The sequence below is a fragment of the Trachymyrmex septentrionalis genome, unplaced genomic scaffold (genome assembly GCF_001594115.1).
Source record: "Trachymyrmex septentrionalis isolate Tsep2-gDNA-1 unplaced genomic scaffold, Tsep1.0 scaffold259, whole genome shotgun sequence".
Classification (NCBI taxonomy): domain Eukaryota; kingdom Metazoa; phylum Arthropoda; class Insecta; order Hymenoptera; family Formicidae; genus Trachymyrmex; species Trachymyrmex septentrionalis.
In genome coordinates, this window is record NW_017305418.1 from 85,521 (window position 1) to 96,622 (window position 11,102).

Here is an 11,102-nt window from a genome sequence, read left to right on the forward strand (position 1 = left end):
ATTAGTAATTTTATAAAAGAAAGAGAGATGTATGGACATACAGTAGTGGACAAAATAAATCATGCACCTTTAAAGAAATTGAATTTGTTTGTGTAACTATTTTTTTTAACAAGCAAATAGATTATTGGATACAAGAAAATCAAAACATTTGAAGGTATTTAAATAAAGAAAATGTGATATAACTAAAATTGTGGTCAATTCCTTTGTAAAAAATTTATTTTTCAATAAGGATACATTTTACCCTGGACAAAATAAATCATACACTTTTAGAAATAATAAGTAACAAACAAATAAAATTAATTTTAATGGTGTTTAGTATTTAGTGTGCCCGCCCTTTGCTTTTAATACTGCTTCCAGTCGACAAGGCATACTTTCGACTAATTTCTTCAAATACTCAGGATCAATTTTATTCTAGGCCTTCTGAAGTGCTGTATAATACGATATCTTGTCAGTTACGTTTGTTTTATTCACATTTTGTTTTCATCTAAATAAGCCCACAGATTTTCAATTGAGTTCAAATCTAGTGATTGTGGCGGCCATTCGAGCAGTTTTATTTTATTAGATTTGAAAAAGGTAGTGGTTTTTTTTGCCTTATGCTTCGGATCGTTATCTTGTGTTGGAAGATAAAGTTATTTTCTAAATATAATTTCAAAAGAGATTCTTCTCAATTCTTGCACAGTACATCAATGTATCCTTCTGCCGTCATAATTCCTTTAATTTGAGCCAAATTACCGACACCAGACCAGGCGAAGCACTCCCATATCATGATATTATTATATTACCTCCATGTTTTATAGTCTTTTGAATATTTACTTCTTCGAGAGCTTTACCGTCAGTTTTTCTGCCATATCCTAGACCATCGTTTTTGTCCGAATAATTCAAATTTGCTCTCATCCGACCATAATACTTTTTTCCAAAAATCTAGAGGCATATTCACGTATTTTTTGACAAATTCGAATCTCTTTTTCTTATTTATTTTATTGATGAAAGGACGCTTTGATGCGAACATGCTTTTCAGTCCAGATTCCTTAAGTCTGCTACATACAGTGCGACTGCTGACATTCAGATTCATCGAATCCACAATATTTCGCGATGATAGCTTCTTTTGTTTTACCATTCAAACAATTCTGGTGTCATCACGAGAAGTTATAGCTCGCTTTCGACCTTTTCCGGAATAGTTTGTCACAGTCCCATGTATTTCGTACTTTTTCCAAATGTGCTTCAACAGAGATTGCATATTTAGCAGCGATTATTCTAAAGGAATTACTATTCTGTTGGTCACGAACCAAATTTCGGATATCAAGAAAAATTTACTTTCCATTATTCGTGCTCATCACAATTACTGCTGAAATGATATCCACCGAACATGTAAATTATAATCGTAAATACAACGTAAACAAACAATGAAATGACGAACTGTAAACGTTGACGGGATCCTATGTTATACTTATTAAATGTATGATTTATTTGAGTAAAATGTATCCTTATTGAAAAATAAATTTTTTACAAAAGAATTGACTACAATTTTAGTTATATCACATTTTCTTTATTTAAATACTTTCAAATGCTTTGATTTTCTTGTATCCAATAATTTATTTGCTTGTTAAAAAAATAGTTACACAAACAAATTCAATTTCTTTAAAATTTTTTTACCGGATAAGAGGACCGAGAAATTCTTTGTTCTAGAACATAAACTAATAAAATAACATTACATCACTAAATTGGAAAAACCGATATCTATCTTTACATTCATACACTATTAATTACTATTTAAACTACTATTAATTAATTATATTAATTTTATTTATATCTTTATTATGTTCTTTTCCATATTTCTGTCATATTTTATCATATAATTATATAATATAAAGTTTAACTTTGAGCAGCATATTACTGACATTTTTTAAGGAATCATCCGTCGCATCTTTTTTTCTCATACGTCATTAAAAGTGCGGTCTCGTCACTTGTACTAGATTTTCAGTACTGACAATAAATTTTGGAATACAGCCAAAACCTCACTACAAATGCTTCAAAGCATTTGATTTATTAATCAGAAGAAAGAATTTTACTATAATTGATCAATAAAAAAAAATACTTCAAGGTAAATTAGCAATTGTACAATAACATGACGTTGTTGTATATGACGTTTATCGAATCTATAATCTATACCTGTCTGCACCTTAATAAAGTCATTATTATTATTATTATTAATTTGTAATTTCTCAATAGTACGAAATATAATATGATATATATTATACATAACAATTTTACTTGTTAAGCAGGAAAAATTGTAACATTGATATACGTAATGTTATTGATAGTTTGTATTCTGTAGATTTCTCGGTAATTTTGTATCAAAATCAAGCGCTTGAAATAATGAAGTTATCAGTCAGCATATTCCTATAAAATGTCAATCAACAGTGGCATTTGCTGCATCTAGAGTACAATAATTTATTAAAGTAAAATAATATTGTATATGTATGTTATACATATTTATACATTTAATGATACCAATTTCCAAGCTGAAATTTGCAAAGTAATAAAAATAATAATAAAAGGGTCAACTATGAGTAAATAATTAGATTACAAAATAAAAATTAATTTGAAATTAATTTTTTAATAAACTAATTTTTATTCTGTGATGTAATTATTTGTTCATAGCTGACTTTTCTATTACTTTTTATCAGGGTTGGCAACGTTACCTCATAAAAATAACTCGTTACCGATCTTTTTCCTAAAAAGTAACTCGTTTTCGTTATCCATTATTGATTTGCAAAAGTAACTCGTTACCGTTACCGTCACTCAAAATGTAACGAATCGTTACTTCTTTTCTTAACTAATAGAATATTATAGCGTTTTTCAAAACTTGTGCTTATTTATTGTTAGTGCACATTAAAGCCGTAGTACGCAGTTCTAATCTAAATATAAAAATAAGATATCTGAGATAATATAATGCTTAAAGTATATTTTATCAAATAGCATAATAAAATGATTGAAGATTTTGCGGTTTAAGGAACGTCGCGGTTATGTTTTCCGACTGCAATTGTGCTTAACCTAATGAACACATTAGTGCTCACCATTATGAAAATAATTGATCTCACTTTTATATTGTGTAAGATGTTCCATAAGTGTTAATATTTTTATACAAGTTTTTTTATACAATATATTTAGTGTTCTAATAAATATAAATTATATGAAATAAAATTCTTTTTTATGGAGCTACTTACTTTGCTCAATGATTTCTTAAAAACGAATACCGAAAGCCATATTCAGACAAATTTTATATTATCCCTTGTGATATCAAGTTTTTTATCTCATTATTTCAAAAAATTGTTAGGAAAAACTTTTTTACAGTGAATAAAAAGACCACTTTCAAATAAGCTTTATTGTTAGATAGGGATCCTATGTGTTAATATAATAATTGTCGCTTCAACTTTGAAGTGGAATATCTCGATTTTTAATCTCACTTCGGGTTAAGTTTTAAAGCATATATTCAGAACATTAAAACAAGCTTTTTCTGTAAGTTTCAAAAAAAATCTAAAGAAAATAGATTTTTCGAAGAACGTTCTTAACTCGTCTTTATATTTTTATTAACCATACATCTTTGCGTCGATTGTGCACTTTAAAGTGCACTGAATGCGCATTAGTTCTGCCAATGAAAAACGCTATTATATGCAGATTCTTGCAGTAACTACAAAAAAGATGATAAAATTCTATTTTTTTTTTTTAGTAAAACTTAAAAACTGTGTAATAAATATATAGATATATATGTAATATGTATAAATATATGTATATACGTACTAATTACAATTAAAACTTTTACGTAAATAGAAATAAAGTATAAAGTAACGATAAAAGTAACTAGTAAAATCGTTACCATTACTCCAAAAATATAACTGCGTTACTATGAACGTTATTCAGAAGAAAATGTAACGTCGTTACTCAAGCGTTATCAAAAGAAGTAACTTAAGTTATTATTATGTAACGGTAACGATGTTACAAATAACGCGTTACTTGCCAATCCTGCTTTTTCTATATCTATTTAATATTTAATTTTTAATATTTTATGTATACACATATATTATGTTAAGTATTATGTGTGTTTGAATATTTTAATATTTATTATTTTTGAATATTTTTAATATTCAACATAATGTGTTATACAAATATATATAATGAGATTCGAAAGAATCTATCAGTGAAAAATCTCATCAGACCCTACATCAGCTATTCGGATGCACAAAAATTCTTTATATTTCGTGTGAATGTAACAAAACAAATAAGATATACGTTTCAATCTTTTGATTCGGATCTTTATCAATATAAAATATAAATCAAAATTACATAATTAACGCACATTCCAAGTTGATGATTCCCGACAATTAGTTCGTTCTTCTTTATCCAAATGCCAAATTAGCTATGTAATGAATAAAAGATTATCAAAATTATTACATTATACAATAATAATATAAAACTTACACAAAATAAAATTCGAAGTTATATGCATTGCATCACTACGTACAATCACATCGCTCATCGAATTGTCAGATTTGCTGTGTAGTCCAAAAAAAAAAAAAACCACACGAAACGAAAATTATGCAATGACAGTCAAAATAATAAAGTCAAGTAGTTATTGAAATACAAATAAAACTAAGACCAAAAGAGGGTAATAACAACGTCACAATTAAGTAAACAAATTCATGTATAGTGAGTCCAAAGAATACGTATCATTCTGTAAATTCAAACTCTGTTTCTGTTGCTTTATATGGATCGCTTCCGAAATCAATCTTTTATTAAGTACTTTTTCTTCATCTAAAATCTTGACATTTTCAAAATCATGCTGATGACTGAATCTATGTTCTGTTATTACAGAATGCTGTGTAGTGTTCCAATTTATGTGATTTTTATGTTCATTTATGCGTGTCTTCAAACATCTACCTGTTTGGCACATATGATGCTTCACAATCTCGACAACAATGCTCGACAATCAATCTTATATACAACGTCTGTATGAGATAGCTTTGGACGAACGTCTTTATGACCCCTAATGAACCTTTTAAGATTATTAATCCCTTTATATGCCATGTGTATTAAGGAGTCTTTTTTAAAAAATTTCCCGATCTTTTTCGATAAAAGTGTATAAAGGGGATTGTGAAAAACTTATTAATTTTTTCCTTATTATTGTCCGTTGACTTATCCGTAGGTGTAGAACAAGAGATATGAAACACATTTGACTATTCAATCGTATGTAAATAATGTCGAGTTCTGTATCATGACTCACCCGAATTGTGAATACAATGAATATGCAAACATTTCCGATAATTAATTTTATACTACGATTTTTTTCGATAAGTTAATGTCTGAAAACGGCTCAATCCGGTAGCCGAAACTTGTAATTTATTTGTATTTAAATTGAGTTTTTATTTTATTATATATTTTTTTAATTTTACTTTTCTCTATTTGTAATTTATTCTTTTAATTGTGTGACACTTTTTTAAAGAAATGTGTTTGACTTTTATTTTACTCTTTATTTATTGTTATTTATTAACTTATTTTTTATTTCAGAAAATATAAGTTTCAGTGAATTCATTGTTTAAAAGAATTTTTATTATTAATCCAAAATTCTCTTGGTAAATATGATGGGACAAAGATAGAACTCTATCAATTAAACCAATGATTGTTCCCACTTTTTGGCATAAAAGATGTCTACAAAAATAATTAAGATAGCGACCAGAAAAAGTAGGTTGGTATTTGTGATACCAATTTTGCACAAGAGAATTTTCTTTTTTAATTAAACTGACATCAAGAAAATCTAACCTGTCCCTACCTATTTCAGTTGTAAATTTTAATCTGTAATGGAATGAATTGAAGGTGATCACCAATGTATATATATCAATGTGTGACGCATCATATGCTAACGCAATATCATCAACATATCTCACATAAAAGGATGATGTAATTGGAAGTCTCTGTAATGCTTTCATTTCAAGGTCTTGCATGACAATATCCGACACGATGGGTGATAATGGTAAACCCACTGAAACATCAAAAGTCTGTTTATAAAATTTGTCGTTGAAACTAAAAATTGTTGAATTAAGAACTAATTCCAACGTTTTCAAAAATTTACTTTTGGAAATGTTCATTTTTCTTTCAATGAGATACTATCTCTTCTCTATGCCTTCAAATACCAAGTCAATAGATACATTTGTAAATAATGAAACCACATCAAGGGATAAAAGAACTTCGTTGTCAGAGATTGTCAGATTAGAAATACGTTTAGTTAAATGAAAACTGTTCTTGATAAAACTGTTTGCTACTGGTATACTGTCGTGTAATATGACATTTAAAAGAGAGGCTAGATTATAGAGAGGGAGCATTTGATATTCTCCCCACTGAAGAAATTATAATACGAAGTGGCTAACCTATCTTATATATTTTCGGAAGTCCATACTCAAGACGCGCAATAGAGTTTGAAGCGTTCAATTTATGTATTATAAACCGAATTCTCAATTCAACGAAATCGCGCTGCTTCCATCTCTTTAATAACATTTTAAGTTGTGTTAACAATTTATTAACTGGATTATGTGTCAATAACTTATAAGTCTCAGTATTAGACAGTAAAGTTTCCATTTTTTGTACATATTCCGTCTTGTCAAGTGCCCACTACTACTGCCATTACCCTTATCCGCCCTTGTAAAAATAATATGTGGATTGTTTTTAACAAATGCTTTCGTTGTCTTAATCAAAGAAAAAATTCTTTTCTCTACGTCAGTTTTATTAGCACATGCTTGCTTTATCCTTTTGATTAAAGAAAAAATTCTGTTCCTAAATTCCTTAATGTTTGATAATTTTAATCTAACAAAATTATGTTCGATATGTTTTATAATCATAGTGTTTCCAATGTTAAACGTTGGCAAGCAGAAATTCTCACCCAATTGTAACAATGCTTTGACTTTCCATGGTATAATAGCATTGCTAAGATTTTTGAACCATTTGTCATTTACTTCAAAGATGTCATATGAAATGTGTTTAAATTGGGAAGCAGAAAGATTTACTTTAATCGTTTTATTATTTATGTTATTATTCTTCGGTTTTTGGAACTGAAATTTTTTATGAGAATTGCTGCTAACAACGTTAGGTAATTTAGTCTCCGCAATATTGTCTACTACGTAATAACTATCCTTTATTTTCTTTTTGTCACAACCATTTATTTTTTGTAACCATAATTTTTTGTTTAATCTCTCCGAGATTCATTCTTTAAAAATCTATTAAAAAACCTTGTGTTGTGTGCTAAAAAATCTGTTACAAATATTAAGCGGAAGATGACTTATTAACTTTTTTTTTAAGTGACGTACTCTATAATGAAAAGGTGGTATTTAAACTCATCAACTTGAAATGTGCGTTAATTATGTAATTTCGATTTATATTTTATATTGATAAGGACTCCAAATTGAAGGTTGGAACGTATATTTTATTTGTTTTGTTACATTTACACATGAAAAATAAAGAATTTTTATGCATCCAAATAACTGATGTAGACTCTGATAAGCTTTTTTACATTTTTCACTGATAATGTGTTAAGTTTTTTTATTATTTTTTCTGTTTCTTATTTTTTAATCAAAAACCTTTTCTGCAGCATTATAATTTCAGTTTTTATTTCTTGATAATTAAGAAATTCTACATAAATGTATAGAAAATGTATACGCCAGTTTAGAATCAATTCGTCTCGCATTTCACCCTTGGGATATCCCCATCCCACCTCGGGATTTTCGAACATATCACTGCGCAACAGTAGCTTCTAGCTGTCTAACATGTTCGAATACACAGCGGATGTTTGCAATCTTGAAAGTGGTTTGGAGTGCATATTGTATTTTGTACTTTTGCTGCCGGCATCCAGCGTGGCGCGCGGTGCAAGGAAAGAGAAAAAGAAGAAACGCGCCGATTACACAGTACATCCGCAGATTTGTGGACTGAGGAAGGGGAAGAAAAAGCTGGCATATACGACACGAATATATGTTTCATCTCCGTTATTACATACAATAGAGAGATATATATATATATACTCTACTATTACGCGATCGCAGAAAGTCCACGCAGAATGCCGCTGATTGAGTCAATTGTCGACATCGACAGAAGACAGCTCCTCGTCCGTGCCTCTCTCTTTCTCCTCCTCTCCATCTTAAATCTCCCACTCAATCGTTGCTACCACCACCATCTCGGCACGGCGTGACGGCATCTGACTCATCCACTCTCGTCCTGGCTAACCTGACTTTATGCTCGAAAGTCTACACGCGATAGTTCAACCGTCGCGCCAGGGCTGCCAGGACGGTGCAGCTGGTAACGCATGTACGCGAGCTCGACTCTCGATTGTCGACACCGAGTGCACCGAAATGGCACCGTCCCTCAGTAAATTCGCCACCAGACGCACCCTGGCCGGCGCGGTCGCGGTCAGCACGCTCATCTGGATATTAAGGAACCGTAGCAGAAGGTGGATGAGTAAGAAGACTAAGTGAGTATTGCGCGTCAATCTCCATTTCGCTAGCTGAGTGTATCTTTAAGTAACGTTAAGTGCTTGCAGGAACCAGTGGCCTATTAACAATGACATTCAATATATTATCAAGGAGGTAAGAATGTAAAACAATGAGTCTTTGTTGAAGAATTCTGAACCAGCTCCGAATACCACAATTCATTGACGAAATTGATTTAATATTGTTTCAACATTCGATGCTTCCAATCAGTCGACACAAGTCGACATAAATTATTAATATCATTCTATCTTTCTTGCTATTTTAGTGAGTAACAAAGGATAATTGTTGAGTTTAACCTCCTCACCTCCGATTTTGATTAAGTTTCATTCGACATATTTTTTTGCACGAAGTGAACGAATCTAGCAAAAAAAAAATCGCTTTGCCTCGCGAACCGAGATATTGTTATACTGATTTTATAATGAGTCTGTAGTCCTAAGTCTTAGCAGGGAAATCGACTAGTAGTCAACTTGTACGACTAACGTTCTTCTTAGCTTAATGGCCTCCAAAGATAGTAACGATTAACGTTGATTGGCCAACTTCACTGATTAAGCTATTTCACTACAGACTCATTGTGAAATCAGCATTAAAGTTGATGAAATTCAGCAGATTAGAAAATCTGTCATATTGATGGCATAGAGGGGATTAGATTATTTTCTTGAAAAGTGGAAGGGATAACGTTGATACAAACGAAAATCTCTAAACGACAATTTTAATTTCTATAGATTGCTAGCAGTGTATGAATAGTCATACAGAGTTGAGCAATTGAGAGTTGCGAGTTTTTGATATAGTCATAAATCAAAAATCAGAAACTAAAAATTGACCAATCACAATCGTCAATTTTTAGCTTTTGACTTCTGATTTATGATTAATGGCTTATTATAGAATTCCATTACATGTATAATACATATGTATAATACGTATATAATATGATAAAACGTGATAATATTATACATACAAAAATCATGTATATGTTATGTAATATGTTATGTTTAATAAATGCCCACTCTGCTCATATGTGATTTTTCTTCTGCTTTAAAAGCATAAATTATTTTCTATATAATTTTCATTTTTATAATAGAGAATTTGTTTTTAAAGCAAACAAATGCCATAATCAAAACCAATTCTCTGTTGTAAAAACAAAAAGTATATAATGATATTATACAAAAATTATGTAATAGTATTATGCAAGGAGTAAAAATTATATAGAAAATAATTTGTATTTTTAAAGCAGAGAATCACATATGTCAAAAAAGTTTCCCCGAAAAACTGACAAATTTTTTGCTACTTACGTAATGTAACCAATCCATGGAAAATTTAATTGTAGTGTCTAGAGATTTTCATTGATACCAACATTACCCTCTCCACTTTTTGAGAAAATGTCTTATAGAAGGCCAAGAGATCATATGTCTATTTTTTATTGCTACACTTTCTAAACTGGTACACACAAGTTAAAGTAATAAGTTAAAGTGAAACATATATGTTTATTTCACTTTATTTTATTGCATTGGTTCAGAGTGCAGCAATAAAAAATATACCTCATGTAAGTGAGACTAGAATAAGATTTTTTGTTTCATAATTATACAAATTCTCTGCTTTAAAAACAAATCTCTGTTTTAAAAACATAAATTATCCTTCATCTCCGATGTTGATAAAATTAGACTGATTCGACGCATTTTTGCACGAAATGACCGAATCTGATTAAAAAATGTGTCGCTCTATCCCATGGACCGAGGTATCAATCGTTAAAGTTGACAATTATTCAGGTTAAGAAATCTGTCCCATCAATGGCATATAGAGGGATGTGAGAAAAAGTATTTTCTGCTTCAATTACATAAATTCTCCGCTTTAAGAACAAATCTCTACTGCAAAAATAAAAATTATATAGAAAATAATTTGTATTTTTAAAGAAGAAAATTTGTATTTTTAAAGCGGAGAATTTGAGTTTTTGAAGCAGAGAATTTGTGTTTATAAAGCAGAGAATTTGTGTTTATAAAGCAGAGAATTTGTGCAACTCTTTATACCGTCGATGTAACAGATTTCCTAACCTGAATAACTTTAACAATTAATATTTCGGTTCGCGAGGCAGAGCGACACTTCTTTTATCAGATTCATTCATTTCGTGCAAAAAAATCGCGTCGAATGAGACTACTTTTATCAAAATCGAAAGTGAAGAGGCTAAACTCACAACTATTAAAAACAATTATCCTAACAAAGATACAATGACACTTGTATGTTGTCAATTTGTACAAATGGTAAACATCTATTAGGAATGTATGGAAATATTAGGCCAATATTTTGTATCAATAAATTGTCCGATAAATCTTCGGATGAGCTACGTCCTCATAACAAAAAATTATTATTCATTTCTTATATAATTTAGTCTCTTGATTGCGAATGTGACAGTACAAAATGGTGATCACTCATATTTTGGTTGCTATATTGAAAAAACATATTAAAAAAGAAATTTGTAAACGATTCTCTTTAAAATTGTCGTGTTATAAAAAAGTTTTAAACAAAAAATGTTTGTCATGTTTTCTACAAAAAGGTCTCATACTAGGATTCCATAGTAATTAA

At 29.9% G+C, this 11,102-nt stretch overlaps 1 protein-coding gene across 1 annotated transcript in view; it reads left to right on the forward strand.

Moving 5' to 3' along the window:
• The first annotated feature begins 8,168 nt into the window (after positions 1-8,168).
• Positions 8,169-11,102, forward strand: part of LOC108749062 (ATP-binding cassette sub-family D member 3) — a 10,634-nt gene continuing 7,700 nt past the window's right edge. The window contains 4 exon segments of the mRNA XM_018487561.1: positions 8,169-8,309; positions 8,311-8,361; positions 8,364-8,509; positions 8,579-8,624. Coding sequence (XP_018343063.1) covers positions 8,274-8,309; positions 8,311-8,361; positions 8,364-8,509; positions 8,579-8,624 — 279 coding nt within the window. The 5' untranslated portion in view covers positions 8,169-8,273.